A 22,040-nucleotide genomic window follows, 5' to 3' on the forward strand; every position below is an offset into this window, starting at 1 on the left:
GCTTTAAGTGATAATTGAAGAAAGGAAATATATTTGGTTGTATTGAAAGGCATGTGACATGTATAGGCTAGAGAGTAATCCTCTTAATATATTTTCATGCATTTTGCTTTCGTTAAGATAATTATGTCCCATTTTAATAGCATGCAAAGAAATAAAAACATACACTTGCCCAAAAATGGGGAGAAATGAGAAAATTCAGAAAAGGATGAGCATGATTAAAGAAATGCACATTATTAAGGAAATTAGGGATTTTAAACTTTAAAGAAAGAAGGCTAAGGAGTGAATTATTATTTTCAGTTTTATGAACTAAAAGTGAATTACTCATGTTCATGACTGATTAAGAGGCAGAAATAGAACATGGATTAAAAGACGAGGATGGATTTGTGAAATGCTCAGATAAACGCTTCTTACTGAGGTCATGTAATGTTTATCCATGGAGATTTTCAAGAAGAGAAATAAGTCTTCAAGTAGAATTTGTGTTTCTTGAAGGTAGAGGGTTTGACCAGGTGATCAGTCAGTGTTCCATGAGTTAATAGTACATTGCCTTCTGCAGAACCATATGTCATTCTTTGGGAGCTTCAAGGTTACTGATAAACCTATACTACTTAGGATATCTGATTTCCCAACCAATCTCTACTCTGGACCCACTGTTTCAAAGAATTATTAGTTGTGCTTCATTTCTGCAAGATAATAACTGTGCCTTCCAGTCATAAGGGACTCTAAACATAACTGTCAGTCTTTATAGGACTAAACTTTGCCACCAAAGGGACTAAACAAGGGATACCCACAAGGTAATAACACGTGGAAAGAAAACCATCACCATTAATGAATATTGCAGCAAAATATGCCCCCTTCTCTTTTGGAACCCCAGTTTCATTACTGCATATTTTATTTTACTTTATTTTATTTATTTATTTATTTATTGTTACGGCTGCGTCAGGTCTTAGTGGTGGCACGCGGGATCTTTTATTGCGGTGCGCAGACTTCTCTCCAGTTGTGGCATGCGGGTTTTCTCTTCTCTAGTTGAGGCACACGAGCTCAGTAGTTCTGGCACGCGGGATTAGTTTACCTGCAGCATGTGGGATCCCAGTTCCCCGATCAGGGATCGAACCCGCGTCCCCTGCATGGGAAGGCAGACTCTTCACCACTGGACCATCAGCGAACTCCCGTACTGCGTTATTTTAATTAGTGATAGACCATGAAGGCCACAGTAATCATTTTTAGGAAGAAAATGTGAGGCTGAGAAGAAAGGCACAGCTCAATGATATAGAAATGTATATCAGTGTATGTGTATATACACACATATGTATTCTATATATTCAACATGCCCAAAACATAGAAAAACTCTGTAGTTGGCAAACTTTGGAATGTTTACTGTTTGCCTTTACGTGTATGTCTTTATTTCCAAAAGGAGTATTTTCACTTGCAATATCAAGTTTAATTTAGTTTTTATAAATATTTTTAATAAATGTCTAATCTAATAATCCCCAGTTAACTTTCTTAACTTTTATCATGAAATAAAAATTCAGTCAGTGTGCACAATAATAAAAATTTATCTAATAAAGTGTATTAATGTTATAAACCTACTATTTAGGGAAATTTCTTGATTCTAATCATTAAAATAATTTATGATAAAAATGTATTGTTATTTTATAATCCTTATTTCATATTTATAATGCTTCTTAATAAAACTAAAAAAAATTGCTATTATTCTTACCCACTAAGAAGCACCTTTTAGGTTTTTGTTTTTAATATCCTAGTTAAGCTCTTTACTTACATGTATCTAAATTTGTTATTGATCTACTTAAATGAACCTTAGTCATCATCTGATATAACTTACTCAATAAATGAGTCTCTTCCATTACAATCCAGATGTATGTTCATATGACCACAACTTGAATGAAAACCTCCCTTGTTAATCAGCTCTGGGTCCTGGGAAATTCTTCCTCCTATCAAGCTATTACTTTTTGGAGCAACACAACTCCCACAGAGCAAGTCGGCCACCTCCCTCTTCTGTTGACAGCCCTCAGAACATTTGAATATGTCAGTCATGCCTGGACTTAGCCACTAATCTAAACATCCCCCAATTCTCATAACCTTTCCTCATCAGACATAGATTCCACACCACAAACAAGCATAGTCAGTCTTCTAAACCTACCATAGCTTGTCAGGCTCCTCCTTAAACAGTATTACTAGAATTTGGCACACTTTCCCTGCTGCACTTGGCACCTAATGCTAGGAGGCCGTGGCTTCTCATAGCTTTTTTTGGTTTCTTTTAAAGAGAATAAAGTATAATTATCTTTACACTGTGCATATAAATGGCTGCTGAGCCCATAGGTGTCCATCATATTCCTTTAGATTAGGAATGATTTGAGATTTTAGATTAGGAATGATTTGAGGATAGAGTGTCCTATTTACTGTTCCAGCGTAGCTGCTTTCATATAAGAGGCACTTGATAAATGCTTTTTTTTTTTAATGGTTTTGAAGAAAGGCTTAAGCTAAATTTTCCCTATTATATACCTAAGCAATAATTTTTGGACCCATTTTACATTTATCATGATTAAATTTCATCTTTTTTGTCTGTAACCTTTTGGTGCTCTGTTTTTTATTCTGTCATCTGTCTTATGAGCAGTCACTTCCAGCTTCTGTGTGGAATACAGATTTGAGAAGCATTCCTTTTGTGTCAATACCATTGAATAAAAGAAATATTATAAAAGAAGAATTTTTTTTCAATCTGATACAGTGGCTTGGTGGAAAGCACGCTAGATTCTGTAGGCCTTAATTATACTATTGTTATTAGCACTGGTAATTTACATTGTTTCTATATAAGTCATTTTGACTTTCAGAATTTCAGACACTTCATCTTACTTTACCTGCCTCAAAGAGTTGATAGGATAGTCAAGTATGATAATATTTTTAAAAGCAGTTTTAAAAACTGTTTAAAAAATTCTATAAATTTAAGTCAGTTCTGAGTGGCAATACATCTTCACTGAAATTTTGTGATTTGTTTTATAACTACTGATCACCTAAGGTTTGAATAATTTGATTAATAAAAATGTATTCATACATAGTTTTACTTCCCTAAAGTTTAGTAATTTGGTTTGTCACTGGAAGCAGGGGTGGAGAGAAGAGTTCTTTCAAGGTTATGATCCAAGTCATATTCTTGAAATACAGCCTTTGTTACTGTATTTTGTGCTACAGAGGACTTTGTTTTTTGCAATTGAAATTATGAGCCTATGAAATTTTATCAGCTTCTTTGAAAAAAAAATCTGTGTCAGCATTGTGTTTGTTCTGCTAATTTACCTTGACTTTTTTTTTTTTTTTTTTTTTGGCGGTACGCGGGCCTCTCACTGTTGTGGCCTCTCCCATTGCGGAGCACAGGCTCCGGACGCGCAGGCTCAGCGGCCATGGCTCACGGGCCCAGCCGCTCCGCGGCATGTGGGATCTTCCCAGACCGGGGCACGAACCCGTGTCCCCTGCATCGGCAGGCGGACTCTCAACCACTGCACCACCAGGGAAGCCCTTACCTTGACTTTTATTGAAAGGCAGTTTATTTTAATTTTAGTACCAGTACTATGGAAAGTCATGGAAATATTTAATGATCATGTATTGAACTTCTCTGATGAGCAGGAAATTATCTTGTCTGCCTGACTTTTAATAGATGACATTCACCCACTGGATCTGCCAAACCAGTGTGTAAAGATACTGTATCAGACTCTTAACTGAAAATTCAAATAGAAGTCAAATTCAGACACATAATAATCAGGTTTTACTTTATGCATGTCCCAGAACACTGGGGAAAATATTAAATCAATCCTGACACAGCTACCTTTCCCCCATTCTGATTATGAAGATCTTAATTTAACCCTTTCCTGTGTAAATTTTTTTTATTTTTTTTATACAGCAGGTCCTTATTAGTCATCCATTTTATACACTTCAGTGTATACATGTCAATCCCAATCTCTCAATTCATCACACCACCACCCCCACCCCACCCCCACTGCTTTCCCCCCTTGGTGTCCGTATGTTTGTTCTCTACATCTGTGTCTCAATTTCTGCCCTGCAAACTGGTTCATCTCTACCATTTTTCTAGGTTCCACATATATGCGTTAATATATGATATTTGTTTTTCTTTTTCCAGCTTACTTCACTCTGTATGACAGTTTGTAGATCCATCCACGACTCTACAAATGACCCAGTTTCGTTCCTTTTTATGGCTCAGTAATATTCCATTGTATATATGTACCACACCTTCTTTATCCATTCGTCTGTCGATGGGCATTTAGGTTGCTTCCATGACCTGGCTATTGTAAATAGTGCTGCAGTGAACATTGGGGTGCATGTGTCTTTTTTTTTTTTTTTTTTTTTGCGGTACGCAGGCCTCGCACTGTTGTGGCCTCTCCTGCTGCGGAGCACAGGCTCCGGACGTGCAGGCTCAGTGGCCATGGCTCACAGGCCCAGCCGCTCCACGGCCTGTGTGATCGTCCCAGACCAGGGCACGAACCCGCGTCCCACTGCACCACCAGGGAAGCCCAAGAATTTCATTCTTTTACATGTAGCTGTCCAGTTTTCCCAGCACCACTTATTGAAGAGACTCTCTTTCCTCCATTGTATATCCTTGCCTCCCTTGTCATAGATTAGTTGACCATAGGTGTGTGGGTTTATCTCTGGGCTTTCTATCTTGTTCCATTGATCTATATTTCTGTTTTTCTGCCAGTACCATATTTTCTTGATTACTGAAGCTTTGTAGTATAGTCTGAAGTCAGGGAGTCTGATTCCTCCAGCTCTGCTTTTTCCCTCAAGACTGTTTTGGCTATTTGGGGTCTTTTGTGTCTCCATTCAAATTTTAAGATTTGTTGTTCTAGTTCTGTAAAAAATGCCATTGGTAATTTGATAGGGATTGCATTGAATCTGTAGATTGCTTTGGGTAGTATAGTCATTTTCACAATATTGATTCTTCCAATCCAAGAACATGGTATATCTCTCCATCTGTTGGTATCATCTTTGATTTCTTTCATCAGTGTCTTATAGTTTTCTGTATACAGGTCTTTTGTCTCCCTAGGTAGGTTTATTCCTAGGTATTTTATTCTTTTTGTTGTTATGGTAAATGGGAGTGTTTCCTTAATCTCTCTTTCAGATTTTTCATCATTAGTGTATAGGAATGCAAGAGACTTCTGTGCATTAATTTTGTATCCTGCAACTTTACCAAATTCATTGATTAGCTCTAGTAGTTTCCTGGTGGCATCTTTAGGATTCTATATGTATAGTATCATGTCATCTGCAAACAGTGACAGTTTTACTTCTTCTATTCCAATTTGTATCCCTTTTATTTCTTTTTCTTCTCTGATTGCCATGGCTAGGACTTCCAAAACTATGTTGAACAATAATGGTGAGAGTGGACATCCTTGTCTCGTTCCTGATCTTAGAGGAAATGCTTTCAGTTTTTCGCCATTGAGAATGATGTTTGCTGTGGGTTTGTCATATATGGCCTTTATTATGTTGAGGTAGGTTCCCTCTATGCCCACTTTCTGGAGAGTTTTTATCATAAAAGGGTGTTGAATTTTGTCAAAAGCTTTTTCTGCATCTATTGCGCTGATCATATGGTTTTTATCCTTCAGTTTGTTAATATGGTGTATCACATTGATTGATTTGCATATATTGAAGAATCTTTGCATCCCTGGGATAAATCCCACTTGATCATGATGTATGATCCTTTTAATGTGTTTTTGGATTCTGTTTGCTAGTATTTTGTTGAGGATTTTTGCATCTATATTCATCAGTGATATTGGTGTGTCATTTTCTTTTTTTGTAGTATCTTTGTCTGGTTTTGTTATCAGGGTGATGGTGGCCTGATAGAATGAGTTTGGGAGTGTTCCTTCCTCTGCAATTTTTTTGGAAGAGTTTGAGAAGGATGGGTGTTAGCTCCTGTCTAAATGTTTGATAGAATTCACCTGTGAAGCCATCTTGTCCTGGACTTTTGTTTGATGGAAGATTTTTAATCACAGTTGCAATTTCATTACTTGTGATTGGTCTGTTCATAGTTTCTCTTTCTTCCTTGTTCAGTATTGTAAGGTTATACCTTTCTAAGAATTTGTCCAGGGCTTCCCTGGTGGTGCAGTGGTTGAGAGTCTGCCTGCTGGTGCAAGGGACATGGGTTCGTGCCCCGGGTCGAGAAGATCCCACATGCCGTGGAGCGGCTAGGCCCGTGAGCCATGGCTGCTGAGCCTGCGCCTCCGGAGCCTGTGCTCCGCAACGGGAGAGGCCACAACAGTGAGAGTCCCGCATACCACAAAGAAAAAAAAAAAAAGAATTTGTCCATTTCTTCCAGGTTGTCCATTTTATTGGCATAGAGTTGTTTGTAGTAGTCTCTTAGGATGCTTTGTATTTCTGTGGTGTCTGTTGTAACTCCTCCTTTTTCATTTCTAATTTTATTGATTTGAGTCCTCTCCCTCTTTTTCTTGATAAGTCTGGCTCATGGTTTATCAATTTTGTTTATCTATTCAAAGAACCAGCTTTTAGTTTTATTGATCTTTGCTAGTGTTTTCTTTGTTTCTGTTTCATTTATTTCTGCTCTGATCTTTATGATTTCTTTTCTTCTGCTAACTTTGGGTTTTGTTTGCTCTTCTTTCTCTAGTTCCTTTTGGTGTAAGGTTAGATTGTTTATTTGAGATTTTTCTTGTTGTTTCTTGAGTATAGCTATAAACTTCCCTCTTAGAACTGGTTTTGCTGCATCCCATAGATTTTGGATCGTCGTGTCTTCATAGTCATTTGTCTCTAGGTATTCTTTGATTTCCTCTTTGATTTCTTCAGTGATCTCTTGGCTATTTAGTAACGTATTGTTTAGATTCCATGTGTTTGTGTTTTTTATGTCTTTTTCCCTGTAATTCATTTCTAATATTATAGGGTCGTGGTCAGAAAAGATGCTTGATATGCTTTCAATTTTCTTAAATTTACTGAGGCTTGATTTGTGACCCAAGATGTGATCTATCTTGGAGAATGTTCCGTGTGCACTTGAGAAGAAAGTGTAATCTGCTGTTTTTGGATGGAATGTCCTATAAATATCAATTAAATCTATGTGGTCTATTGTGTCATTTAAAGTTTGTGTTTCCTTATTAATTTTCTGTTTGGATGATCTGTCCATTGGTGTAAGTGAGGTGTTAAAGTCCCCCACTATTATTGTGTTATTGTTGATTTCCTCTTTTATAGCTGTTAGCAGTTGCCTTATGTATTGAGGTGCTCCTATGTTGGGTGCATATATATTTATAATAGTTATATCTTCTTCTTGGATTGATCCCTTGATCATTATGGAGTTTCTTCCTTGTCTCTTGTAACATTCTTTATTTTAAAGTCTATTTTTTCTGATATGAGTATTGCTACTCCAGCTTTCTTTTGATTTCCATTTGCATGGAATATCTTTTTTGATCTCCTCACTTTCAGTCTGTATGTGTCCCTAGGTCTGAAGTGGGTCTCTTGTAGGCAGCATATATATGGGTCTTGTTTTTGTATCCATTCAGCAAGCCTGTGTCTTTTGGTTGGAGCATTAATCCCATTCACGTTTAAGGTAATTGTCAATATGTATGTTCCTATTACCATTTTCTTAATTGTTTTGGGTTTGTTTTAGTAGGTCCTTTTCTTCTCTTGTGTTTCCCACTTAGAGAAGTTCCTTTAGCATTTGTTGTAGAGCTGCTTTGGTGGTGCTGAAGTCTCTTAGCTTTTGCTTGTCTGTAAAGCTTTTGATTTCTCCATCGAATCTGAATGAGATCCTTGCTGGGTAGAGTAATCTTGGTTGTAGGTTCTTCCCTTTCATCACTTTAAGTATATCATGCCACCCCCTTCTGGCTTGTAGAGTTTCTGCTGAGAAATCAGCTGTTAACCTTATGGGAGTTCCCTTGTATGTTATTTGTCATTTTTCCCTTGTTGTTTTCAATAATTGATCTTTGTCTTTAATTTTTGCCAATTTGATTACTATGTGTCTTGGCGTGTTTCTCCTTGGGTTTGTCCTGTATGGGACTCTCTGCACTTGCTGGATTTGGGTGGCTATTTCCTTTCCCATGTTAGGGAAATTTTGACTATAATCTCTTCAAATATTTTCTCGGGTCCTTTCTCTCTCTCTTCTCCTTCTGGGACCCCTAAATGCGAATGTTGTTGCATTTAATGTTGTCCCAGAGATCTCTTAGGCTGTCTTCATTTCTTTTCATTCCTTTTTCTTTATTCTGCTCCACAGCAGTGAATTCCACCATGCTGTCTTCCAGGTCACTTATCCGTTCTTCTGTCTCAGTTATGCTGTTTAATCCTTCTAGTGTAATTTTCATTTCAGTTATTGTATTGTTCACCTGTTTGTTTGTTCTTTAATTCTTCTAGGTCTTTGTTAAACATTTCTTACATCTTCTCGATCTTTGCCTCCATTCTTTTTCCGAGGTGTTGGATCATGTTCACTATCATTATTCTGAATTCTTTTTCTGGAAGGTTTCCTACCTCCGCTTCATTTAGTTGTTTTTCTCTTGTTCCTTCATCTGGTACATAGCCCTCTGCCTTTTCATCTTGTCTGTCTTTCTGTGAATGTGGGTTTTGTTCCACAGGCTGCAGGATTGTAGTTCTTGCTTCTGCTGTCTGCCTTCTGGTGGTGAGGCTATCTAAGAGGCTTGTGCAAGTTTACTGATGGGAGGGACTGGTGGTGGGTAGAGCTGGGTGTTGCTCTGGTGGGCAGAGCTCAGTAAAACTTTAATCCACTTGACTGCTGATGGGTGGGGCTGGGTTCCCTCCCTCTTGGTTGTTTGGCCTGAGGCAACCCAACACTGGAGCCTCCCTGGGCTCTTTGATGGGGCCAATGGAGGACTCTGGGAGGGCTCACGCCAAGGAGTACTTCCCAGAACTTCTGCTGCCAGTGTCCTTATCCTCACAGCAAGACAGAGCCACCCCCCCGCCTCTACAGGAGACCCTCCAACACTAGCAGGTAGGTCTGGTTCAGTCTCCCCTGGGGTCACTGCTCCTTCCCCTGGGTCCCCATGCACACACTACTTTGTGTGTGCCCTCCAGGAATGGAGTCTCTGTTTTCCCCAGTCCTGTCAAAGTCCTGCAGTCAAATCCCGCTAGCCTTCAAAGTCTGATTCTCCAGGAATTCCTCCTCCCGTTGCCGGACCCCCAGGTTCAGAAGCCTGACGTAGGGCTCAGAACCTTCACTCCAGTGGATGGACTTCTGTGGTATAAGTGTTCTCCAGTCTGTGAGTCACCCACCCACCATTTATGGGATTTGATTTTACTGTGATTGCACCCCTCCTACCATCTCATTGTGGCTTCTCCTTTGTCTTTGGATGTGGGGTATCTTTTTTGGTGAGTTCCAGTGTCTTCCTGTCGATGACTGTTCAGCAGTTAGTTGTGATTCTGGTGTTCTCCCAAGAGGGAGTGAGAGCACATCCTTCTACTCCACCATCTTGAACCAGTCCCCTACGTGTAAATTAGTTTGATTCTTTAGTTTCTACAGTAAAAAGTGATTTCAGCATATATATCCAGCCAGTGTAAAACAACCTTGTGGTCATCATTTTTATAATAATACAAGAAGCAAACACTGAGAATGAGAGAATTGAATGAAAATGCTTGGTTTTTTAATTTCTGGCCTCTGAAGTTATATCAGCAGTCTCAGCCCACTTATCCTACATATAATAGGACTTCTAATAAATAAGGTGGGAATATTTCTGTCGAGGATCCTGGACCAAGGCTGGGTTATATGGCTTCTGGGTGTAGATACCTGGTGTGTGGGGCAGCTCGCCCAGGGATAACCATTTCTGAGTCAGGGAGCTAACAAACCTGCATGAAGTAGAGTTGGATTAGCTGCCAATTCATTAGTTTACAATGACATTTCTCTTTTTTTATTTTGTTAAGTAGGCAAGATATGCACATAGTAAAAACTAAATTCAAAAAGTAGGAAAAGGGTATACAATGAAAAATGTCTACCGTCCCATGGCCCCCAATTTCCCTCTCTAGAGGCAGCCTTGAATGTCAGTTTCTTGAGTTTTCCCAGAGAACTCTATACATTTACAAACAGGTGTATATGTGCGTGTGTGTGTGTGTTTGTATCCCTTAACACACTTTTCTGTGCCTTTTTCGCTTATATATCATTTGTTTTAAAGTGTTTCTCTTTATTTTATTAGCTTTAAAAACCTAGTGTGTTTTGTGTTTTGGGATAAATGCTGGGTGTATAATGACTAATAAGTTCTTCTTAAAATTAATAACTTTTATTAATTAATAATAATTTTAATTGGAGTATAGTTGATTTACGTTGTTAATTTCTGTACAGCAAAGTGATTCAGTTACATATATATATATATATATATATTCTTGTTTTTAATCTTCTTTTCCATTATGGTTTATCATAGGATACTGAATATCTGTGCTATATTCAGTGTTTTTTCATCTTAAACTTCTAGGCTCATCTGTTTTGGAGTCAGTAGTGGTCTCTGCTCTGGTTACCATGACTGACCATAAATTAGTATAAAGTGTTTTGTAGATAGAATACTCTATAAAGCTACCAGTGATATTCCATCCCTAGATTTCCTAATGTACCACTAATGAGTCATGTGTAAGAAGTATTGATTGATTTGCGTGATCTATGTCCAGCAAATATACAGTGAGCATGAGGTGTGGGGTTTTGTTTTGTTTTTAAGAAACTCTTGAAAAGTGCTTCATGTTTTACATGTGTTTATATCCATCAGATGCTTCTCATGTAATCCTATGAATAGCCTGGTCACTGCTTTAGCCAGCAATGCGTTCTTTATTCACCATCATCCTTTTGTTCTCTATTTCCATGTGTCTTCTAATCAAAGAAACTCAAAGTAATCACCAGCTATTTGTGGTACTAGGATGTGTTAAATATTTTGTAATCCTGAAAGGCTAGTGTAATTGGAGGGGGAAGTGTGAGTTGAGATTAATTAGAAAAATGCTGTTAGAAAACAGTAGATACAGTTTTCGTTTTTACCTCTTCAACAATGTTAGGGATTGTTAATGATTGCAATCGGGTGTGGTAAATTCTGGTAATTTGATATGTTCTATGAATAATACATAACAGATTTAGGGTAATTCCCTCACTTTCTGCAGTTCCTGCACAGAAATTTTTTTACTTAACAAATATTTTTATTAAAAATATTTTCCTGGTAACTTTAAGGTTAGAATAATTGCTACACATTATCATCAGTGGGCATGATATACTTACTAGTCTAAGGGGAGATATTTTAGGTTTCTAAATAGGATGTCATTTTTTCCTCATTGATTCTGTTTTTACCTTCACATTAAAATTATTGAAGGTTTGTATACAAACAGCATTAATAAAATTATTTGGAGTGGGGTGCATTTCTCTAAACATTCTTCTAAGGATAAGAATAGTGTGCTTATTCAAAGATTTCACTATAGATTGGGTTAATAGGCTATTTATTGGCTAATCTGGGATCCTAGCCACTATTAATGATACACTTCTAGGTGAAATTATTTTCTCTGTTCCAAAAAAGTCATGTATTTTTTTTAAAAAAAACTCTTGACATGAAACTCATTCTAAAATTGAGGACTATTTCTATTTTAAGTGTTTCTCCAGGAATTACATAGCAGATAATTTTTATTTTATGCTTGAGGGCTGTTATTAACCAGTCTTAAGATATGTAATTTTTAGTTACACTTAATGTTTCTTACATTTTTTTCTTAGATTTTTAACTTCTCTTTAAAATTAAAGAATGAGTCTAGATTTTGTGTTAATTTGCTATATTTTACTTGTCCCTCAGTATGCCAGGAGTGTGACTCAGGGGAAAGAAACCTTTCAATTATAGTGGTAAAAATTGTTGCTGTGGTTTGGAGTAATCCACCAGAAAGATAAAGCAAATAAACTGGTACTCATCCAGCAAGAGAACCTTTTCCTATCTACTCCACAAAACCTGTGTGAGGAGCTGACAGATGTGTGACGCTTTGTGGAAGTTCTTCAACTACCACTGAGAAGAGATGCAATTCCAGAGTTGATACTCATGAAAGACAACACCCAGAATATCCATCTGATGTGACTCACTGCTGCTCTTATGAAACTAAAATGTTTGTGTTTTTATTTTAGTGACATTGTATGCCTCCTGTATTCTCCTGGGAGTGTTCCTGAATAGCAGTATACCTATATTTTTTGAGCTTTTTGTGGAAACTGTCTACCCAGTTCCAGAAGGAATTACTTGTGGAGTTGTCACTTTTTTAAGTAATATGTTCATGGGAGTACTTTTGTTTTTTCTCACATTTTATCACACAGGTAAGAAATTTGACTTTTTATTTACTATCTAAACGTGTTAGGAGAGAGGTTTGTGGCACTGATGTATAGGGAATTTATATGGAGAATTCCCACTAAGGCAAATTACTTTATTTGAGCTTTCACATGCGAAGAAAAGAAAATATCTTCTGTTGCTTTTCTTGAAAGGCATCCAGCCTGATGGAATGCATCCTCACTGCCCGCCCCCCGCAAAGTTTCTGATTTAATTAACTTGGGGTGGGGGGGGGTGGCAGCATTTCTACTTTTAAAAGCCAACCAGCTGATTCTAATATGCTGGTTCTCATTGAGAACCACTGATGTCTTGCTTTTAAAAGAAATACTTCAACTCTATTGTCTTAACGTTAGGTAGAAATTAAGGTCAGGCGTATATATGTAGTTTAAAGCTTTGCAGATGAATGAGAGATCACCCAAAGAGTGGATCGCCTGTATAGGACAGCTCTGTCCAATGGAACATTTTATGATAACAGAGGTGCTCTTTATCTATGCTGTCCAGCATAGTAGCCACTAGTCCATGAAGCTAATGCAGCTAGGGAACTGGATTTTTCATTTTATTTCATTTTGATTAATTTGTTTACATTTAAATTGCTACATGTGGCTACCAAATTGGTCAGTGCAGGTATAGAGTGAACAGAAGGTTGCAGTTAGAACCCAGGGGTACACCTTTAAAGAAGGGGGTCGTCCTTACAGAGGAAGAAGGGTTGGGTTCCTGAACCCAAGTGGAGGAGTTAGCCTTGGACGAAAGGAGGTGGAGATAAGGCAGTGTGTGTGGCATAGAAGCAGAGGCCTGTGCTGAGCACATTGTTGACGGAGCTCCTTCTTGATGGCACCAACTTTCGGCTTAGAAGCCAGTTCATCTCTGAAGAGTTGGTGGGAAGGTAGTGGAGAAGGGGCTTAAGGAGAGAATGAAACTTTAAAATAGCTTTTGAGGGGGTGGGCGGAGATGCTGCAGGGACAGCTGGCAAGCTCGCTGGGCATATTGAAGGCAGGCCCCACTGGTGTTGAGGTCTGCGGGTTTGTAGTGGCTCTGTTTTGCAGTTGTTTGGTTTTCTCTGATATTCTCTTTTCCGTGGTCCAAATTCTGTCTCACTATTTTAGAAAATTGGGGCACAATTATCTAGACTTCTTTTTTGCATGTTAAAATAAGGATTTATACTTATTTTATACATCTAGACTTTTTAAATTTTATACTCGTGAGTCTTAAATATAAATCTTTAATTTCTACTAGGTTTATATCCCATTTTATTTCCTTGTCTTAAATAATTGAATATTACTACTTTTTTTTTCTGGTTGCTGTTTTCTTAACTACTCATCAGATAGAGTAAATTTGGATAATTTGTACATGGAGGAATCTAATTTATAAGACTTAAATATAAGAAATGCTCTAAAATGTGACACTCCAAGAGACCTAATTGTTTCTAGGAATTCTGACAGGCTTATAATTGCAATAGTAGCCATGATAACCTCCTTGACTGGAAAAAAAATTTTCGAAATGTTCAAAGCTGATGAAACAGAATCTCCCTGGGTTTTGGACAGCTTTTGACATAGCACTTTCACCTAACAGCAAAGAGCGTCCAAATGATATATTAATTTTGTAATATAATTAACAACAAACTAGATCATTTCTGTCCATCAGTAATACAGGTAAAGAAGGTTTCAACTTTGCTAAACCTGATATACGTTTGGTTTATCCTATGAAAGAGAGTGACATTTTCGAAGGCAAGTGATATTAATAAAGTCAGACCACTCTTCACTGTCCTCCTGGAAACGTGTTTCCATTAGGGAAAATGCCATCACCAGGTATAGGGTCTTTGCCTTCCATTAGTTTTCTAAACAGAATCACCTAACAGTTATTACATTATCAGCTTTAACCCACTTCAGCTGTGTCATAGTTGAAACTAGGCGGCTCAGTACCTCTCTTTTTTTGCCTGGTAAAGTATCAGAGATGGCTGTTGCCCTTAGAGTTGTAGAAACGATTTTCCACCTCATGGACACAGGTGGGCTGAATGGTCCTTGCAGCCCGTCTGAGCATGGTTTCTCCTGTTGGATGGAAATTGTTTTGTCTTCCCAGCATTTAAAAACAACAACAGTAGATGCCAGATCATGTTATCCCCTAATAGACCTCTTGCACGTGGTCTATAGAATATAACAAACACGTATTTATTGGTCAGTTTAAAGCAGGAACTACCCCTGTGCTGTCTGACTGTGGAGGAGCCCAGTGCACTCCTACCATTGTGCCCAGCAAGCAGTGTCTCTATCACTCTCCTGGGTCTTGAGTGTGCAGCTTCCAGTTTGTTCAACAGAGACTGGTGTCTGTACATCAGCCAGTGCTCACTCCTCATTTTGCAGATTTATAGTGACCAGATACAAGCAGACATTTTTGGTTCTTTGGCACAGGCAGTGGAAGAAACAGCACCATTTCTGCTAATTTCTATCTCACTGATACAATCAAGGATTTATCTAGCTGGGGGGAGAAAGCTTCCCCCTTCTCGGTTGGTTTCTGATCTTATGTTCTTATACATATCTATGTAGATGTTAAAGGTTTCTGCCTAAACTCCGTGAGTATTGTGAAAAATAAAACTTTAAATAAAAATTAATCTTAATCGAACAGGATGGTTTTCAGGACAAAAAGAACCTCAGTGTGTTTTGACATTTTAGAGTTAATGAGAAGATGAATGTAAAAGAGCTTAGACCAGTGCACAGCTGGCACTCACCAAATGTTTTGTTTCCTTCTGGATAATTAGCTGGGGATGATAGGAATTTAAACATCTAGGCTTCTATTTTAAAGAGATGCTTTTATGTGCTTATTTGTCAGTGCGTATAATGAATACACACAAACATACCCCACAACTCTCTAAGGCTAAAAAGTTCCTAGAACTATGAAAACTCTGTTGAGATTCTTCCACTTATAATTAGTTGATCTCGCCCCAAAAGTCCCACAGCAAAAGTCCACATGCCTTATAGCTGAGGTATGATGATACCTAAATTACAAATCTGGAAACTGTATAAAATTATTTCCTAAATTTTTAGTTCCGCAGCCCAGTCTGCTAAACATTTTATATAATGAATTCCCTTCCATTAGAGCCAGTGTTTGAATGTCATAATTCAGTCATTTTAAACTTGAAAAACTCACCCAGAAGTTAGTTATGTCAGAATTCAACTATTAGTGACATGATTGGAGGGCTTGATTTTTAATCATCATAAAAATAGGCTTTTTTTTTTTTTTTTTTTTTTTTTTTGCGCGGTACGCGGGCCTCTCACTGTTGTGCCCTCTCCCATTGCCGGAGCACAGGCTCCGGATGCGCAGGCTCAGGGGCCGTGGCTCACGGGCCTAGCCGCTCCGCGGCATGTGGGATCTTCCCGGACCGGGGCACGAACCCGTGTCCCCTGCATCGGCAGGTGCACTCTCAACCACTGCGCCACCAGGGAAGCCCCAGATAGGCGGTTTTTTAGGTCACTTCTCAAGGAAGTACTAAACTTCCTGACCAGAGTTTTTGGTTTCCCACCATGTGCTATCTGGTAGATGACTACATCAGATATGGCTTTTCAGGGCTGTACAGACTAACCCCAAAATGACCACATTAGAGTGCCTTGCCTGGCAAGATAGGCTCCACTGGTGAGTTGCTTGTTGATTATGGCCATTGCCATCATCGATGGCGAATGTCATACAGGCTTCTATACCAACGCCACTGGCCTATTTAGAGCCCTGGGTCACAGAGTTTCCCATGTCCTGTGTTGACTCTGCTTTGGGAACCTGGACCATGTCAAAGATTTCTTGGAGTTTTTCTGACTTGGGTTTTTTAAGGGCACTTTGAAAAAAAGTTACTTGCTCCTTAATATAAGCATATTTACAAAACGGAGTTGCTTCCCATAATGTTTGCTTTGTGAATCTCAGCGAGTATTTCAGACAGCACAGTGATGTTTTATTCTAATAACTTCACATACAAAATCAATTTGGAAATGCCGTTGTATGCTTTATATGCTCTGAAATGTATTCTAATGTTCTGTTTTACAGTTTGTAGCTTGTTTTGTAGTTTGTATTGGCTGTTATTTTTGGTTGTTCTTGTTTTTCTAGAAGGTTTGCAGCAAGCTTTGGCTAAAAACATTAAAGGTTTTACCTCAGTCCTTTCATTTTGAAGTAGCCAACCAGGAATTAGAGGCTGCATTGCGTGCTGAGGAGGGAGGTATTGTCTAGTGGTTACCAGGAGCACAGGTTCAACAGATGTGGACTAGTGAGAAGTAATTTTCTATCTAAGAAGTAAAATAATGCAATGTGCTGGTCAAAGCTATCGGATAATTAACCTGGAGGGAAGGGAGCAGGGCATCACACTGTGAAATTGTGGTGTCAGCTGGCTTCTCTTGAGAAGGAATGGAGACAGTTTTGTTAAATTACCATAATTTTGGTTGAATCACCAAAGAAACTAGAAGGTTGGTTCTGGAAGATAGTGTCTGGAACCAGACAAGTACTTGAAGCCAAAAGTGTGACATCACTGCAGGGAAAGATGAGGTCAAAAGTAGAATGGTACTTCATCCTAATTAGTTCAGCCCCAGCAGAGCCTCACCATTTGGTGCAGAGCTCTGAGTAAACTATAGCACCCACCTCACTGGAAATTGGCAGAGTCCTCAGGCTGCAGCACAGGAGATGGCAGAGAGCCAGCAGAAATGTAGAGGCAAGTCACGGGGGCTTGCGGTATGGATTTATAGTTCCTCTAGTGAAAGGCAAAGGGAACGAATGTTGGAAAGCTGTGCTCACTTTAAAAGATACAAAAGAAAATTTCGATGGGTAAGGACTCTGTTGGTTTAATTACGTCATGGCACTGGGCTCCAAAGGACCACAGCCAACTTTGCTCTGCCAAGTCAGACTGAACTTTTTTTTTTTTTTTGTGCGGTACGCGGGCGTCTCACTGTTGCGGCTTCTCCCGTTGCGGAGCACAGACTCCGGCCGCGCAGGCTCAGCGGCCATGGCTCACGGGCCCAGCCGCTCCGCGGCATGTGGGATCTTCCCAGACCGGGGCACGAACCCGTGTCCCCTGCATCGGCAGGCAGACTCTCAACCACTGCGCCACCAGGGAAGCCCCCAGACTGAACTTTTAAGCAAGCCATTTCCTGCACATTAGAGCCCCTTAGGTGTGGTTTATGTGAATGGTTTTCAGTGGGGACATGCAGAGATTTCCATCCCTGACCTTTTTCCCTCTAAAAAGGCAAAAATTTCAAAGAACACTGGTAGCTGGTTAAGCCAGGTGAACTTAGTGAAGGGTGGATTTGACTTCTCAGAGAGAGGCACAATAGTGAAAAACAACCAACCAACAAACCATGACACTAAAGAGCAATTTTGAGTTATTTTTAGAGATTTCATCTGAACCCAGGTAGAAGGAATCGTTTTACAATCCTGATGAAATAAAGGTCTGCTTTGGCAATATTTGACTGATTTCTAGGTTTAAGGAGAGCTAGGACAAGTTGATTGTTGCTGCATGTGTGTTGCTCTAGCTCCCTGTGAAATAGTCTCTAAAGTTTAGGAAACACCTTTGTTGTAGACTTCAAGTGCCATACTTTCTTATATTGCTTAAAATGCGACCTTACAGTAAAAGACGCTCAGTTTTAGTATAAACAGTACGCTGTTATCTCTATTTTACTACTTTTTCTTTTCGTATTTTTTCACTGCTTCTTTTCGCTTGTTAAAATTATCATCAGAAATCCAGAGGCTTTATGGTTAATATAAAAGCAGAAAATGCTTGGTGCGTCATTTCAGGGAATATTAGAATAAAGACAAGATCCCAGAGATCACAGCGTTTCTGAGTGTTTAGATTCTAGTCAGTCCAAGTAAAGGACAGAAAACAGCTTTGCATGAAAATACCATTGAAATATACTTCTTTGTTCTGTGCTATAGAATAGCATGTCTGACTTTGAAAATGTAGAAATTGAGAGGTTAGGGAGGCTGCTTTTGCGAACATATTATAGGAAAAAAACGTACTTCAGCACCTTTTCTTACTGGTTGGTTTTCTGATTTCCGTTCCTGAGCATAAATTGCTCTTTTAGCCATATGAATTATGGATTAATCTAAAGCAGCAGCATAGAAATCTTTAGGATGATTTTTGAAGATTAAGGCAGTATTAGCATTCTGTAGAAGCACAGAGGGAAAATATAAACTTATAGCAGTGCCCAAAGGTAAAAATGTACCAGGGAACCTGTTTCCTTCATTTTTTGTTGTGTTTTTATTTTTTCATTGAAATTGCTAAATGGATATTAAACTAGAGACGTTATCCGCCACCCCCCCCCCCCCCCGCCAGCCCCTTTATGCCAAGAAGCTGCTCACTTCTGCCTGGAAGCCTCAAGTCTGACAGAGGGGGTTGGGATAGAAGGAAGCTGCACAGATGCCTGGCTCCAAGGCCCCCGGAGCCAGAGGAAGCAGCTAGAGACAGCACAGTCGGCAGGGCAAGCATGTGTGTTCGGGTAGCAAGAGGCCCAGGATTGGCCTGTTGGAGAGTCCTGAATTCGTGAATGAGCATTTTTGAAGAAGCACGTTCTCAATTCCATTAAATTAAAAAACAACATTATTTGAATTGCCTGTTTAGATGATTCCTGTAAATCTTCTGGTAATTGGCATCATACATAACCGTTACGTTAGTAGGAAAAAAAGACTAGAAAGAAACCAAAGTATTCACAGTAGTTTCTCTGAGAGTAGAATTTAGGATTCATTTTTTACATTTTACTTATTATATATATATATGTATTTTCTACTCTGTTTTACAGTGATTACTACTTGATTTTTTGCTGAGAATTAGATATTTCTTTCCAAAAAAATTTAAAAGTGTTATCTCAAAATTCAGGTGATTTTGTTGTTTGTCTTTCTAATCCATCAGATATTTCTAAACAAGGACAAGAGTGATGGTGATAGGGGGCACTTTAAAAACAAACTAACATTTAAAGGTGATTGATTTTTCTTTCTTTGAAGTAATAGATTTTTTTTTTTTTGGCCACCAAAGTCAAGTTGGGTTAAATTGATGAAAAGTCATTAACAATACTGATTAAAAATATTCCACAGGAAAGCCCTGTAACATATTACATGCATCACTTAGACTCCACATTTGTCACTGTTTATTGAAAGCCGGTTTTCAGGCCTCCCAGGGCACATTTATTATAAGTGCTTTTGAATGCAAAGCAGGTTGCTCCCAGCAGCATACAGGTGGTGTTCTGCTGGTGACACATGAATGCTTACAACTGCATGTTTTTGTCTTACAGAGTTGTCTTGGTTCAACTGGTGCCTTCCCGGGTCGTGTTTGCTCAGTCTCCTCCTTATTCTGTGCTTCAGGGAATCCTATGACAGACTCTATCTTGATGTGGTTGTCTCAGTTTAATAGCACAGACTTGAAGGAGTCTTTAAAAAGAGACTGGAAATCAATACTGCATACTGCACATTTGCTTGGACTTGCACATCTAACAGGAAAAAAAAAAGGAGAAGAGAGAAACTTCATTCAGAGGTTTTGTTAGGTTACAGATGATCACATTAATTTAATTACTGCTAGGTAATAATAATGTGGAACTTGAGTGATAATAGTGTATTTAAAAACTGTATCAATGGCATACGTGTGCCTGAGTCTGGGGTTAGAAGTGTGATGTCTTACACAGAAAGCACTACCTAGGTAATTCCCTCTATGTTTTGTGCCAGTGCTAAACTACTGATTAATTGTAACTATGAAAAGAAATGAAGGGTGTCTATTACATGAAGATAACTCCTTCCCTAAGCCACATATCAGAAAAGGAAGAAATGCCACTAACTTCTAAAGAAGTTTAAACCCTATATCAGATTTTAATTATAAAATAGCCAAGAGGTGTATCAATGATAGATATTAGCCACCTGTACACTACATTTTTTTCAAATAAAGCCATTTCTTATATGACTCCTTATTTCTAATTAGCTCGGAAACCTTTGGCCACCTTAATTATGGTGATCAAGTGCTTTCCAGTGACCGCAGAGCACATACTTTACTTTGTGTCTCGATCTTAACTTATCCTTGTTTCTGTGAAATACAATTTCATCTGCTAGGCTCTTAAATGATTATATTAAATGTGACTAAATGTTTAATACAGTCGCATTAAATGCTGTATGAAAAATGTAATTTTGTTCCAATTTAGCACTTTGTTAAAAGTGAAATGACAGATCCCATAGAACATCCTGTGTCTTCGGGCAGATATATATGTGGTGGCATGGGATGGAAAATCCAGCACCAGCTGTTGCTTACCAAGGTTGCATTTTATTAAATGACCCTTGTTTGAAAATAACAATTTATAGCATTGAAACTTTCAGCTCTGTTGAGTGATTTCTGAATTACTTTCTTGTATCTCAATTCAGGTTATAAAATATTCAGTTCTATATAGAGTGTATATTTGAGAGGGCAGTATTTTGCCGATACCTGCCTTCCTTCTGTGGATGACAGCTTTTTCAAAAATAATACCCACTGGACAGCTCTCAGACGTGTATTTCACTATGACATAAAATATGCTCTGGTGGGGTTATGATGGTACCACTATTCAGATTTACATAATTCCCCTCATGCTGGAAAATCAAACACTTTCTCAAAAAGTGAAGAATGATGTTTTATCTTCATTGTTCTCAGCTTCCTCCAACCCCCTCTCTCCTTTTTTACTCACTTGAAATTGTATCTTCACTGTCAGCTAAATATATATTTTATTTGTCTTCTTCTGGACAGCAGAGTGTAAGGCAGCTCCTTCTATTAGCCAAGGTGGTGAAGTATGGTTAAGGGGACCTGGTCAGCACTTAATTGACTCATCGCCACCACATTCGCACACACCATCACACACAGTCCCAGATACCCCTCCTTTCCCCCTTGGTAAGTTGAAGGCTATGCTTTTACTAACCTCGGTCCTAGAGGAGGATGCTATTACCGTCAGGCCTTCTAAGATCCGAAATTGTGCAACCTGGAAAGTAAGAAAACCCTCAAATTTAACATCTGTCTTCAGTCACCTTTAGACCATCCCCCTTTAGAACCACCCTGCTAATAACTTAGCAGCCAGAACTGAAAGACCTGAGGAACTTGCTAAAGAGAAGAAGAAAACCTGTGAAAGCTAGGCTTAGTTCCTGTTAACTCTGTCGTTCTTCTCAAATAAAAATAAAAGGAAAGCAAAGCAGAATTCTTAAGGATAATTGAAAGCCAGCCAGTCCAGGTATCAATAGTCCATGACCCAGGTGCTAAAATAACCACCACCCCTTCCTGTTTAGAATGAATCTAGAAAGGTGAGGGACGAATTACGATGCATTTGGTTTTAGTCAGAACTGTTGTGTTTGAGGACTCTCCTATATAAAACTTTGCTATAAAACTTCTCATACAGAGCATTTTAATTATGGTTAATTCTACTTTTAACACATAGTGAAAAATAACATTAAAAAATATTACCTAAATGACTGATTAGTTCAAAGACAGACCAAATGGGTAGTGATTTTAAATTCTTGCGTTGTACCAGGCACCAACCACTCTTTTTAGCATACGTGAGATGAGATGAGTTGAGATGAGAGGTGTCCATTTGTCTCACTTACATCCGCTTAACCCCTCCAGCAGATAATTGTTCTAATCACAAGCTGCAGCTGTTTTAAATGATCAAGATTTCATGTACCAAACCTGATAGAAAGAGAACCAAAATCTTCTAGGGGCAGGGGGAGGATTACACATTATTTACCTACCTGTATATGTCATAAATTTTTTTTTTACTTTTGTATTTCTCACGTGCATCAAAAGACCAG

General features: G+C 38.6%; 1 protein-coding gene across 1 annotated transcript in view; it reads left to right on the forward strand.

Annotated features, from left to right (window-relative positions):
• Window positions 1-21,348, forward strand: part of SLC49A4 (solute carrier family 49 member 4) — a 91,730-nt gene extending 70,382 nt beyond the window's left edge. The window contains exons 8-9 of the mRNA XM_060010764.1: window positions 12,086-12,268; window positions 19,523-21,348. Of these exons, the coding sequence (XP_059866747.1) occupies window positions 12,086-12,268; window positions 19,523-19,638 (299 nt within the window). The 3' untranslated portion in view covers window positions 19,639-21,348. The remainder of the gene's footprint in view (window positions 1-12,085; window positions 12,269-19,522) is intronic.
• Window positions 21,349-22,040: the final 692 nt, after the last annotated feature.

Source organism: Delphinus delphis, chromosome 4, assembly GCF_949987515.2.
Source record: "Delphinus delphis chromosome 4, mDelDel1.2, whole genome shotgun sequence".
In the NCBI taxonomy this organism is placed as follows: domain Eukaryota; kingdom Metazoa; phylum Chordata; class Mammalia; order Artiodactyla; family Delphinidae; genus Delphinus; species Delphinus delphis.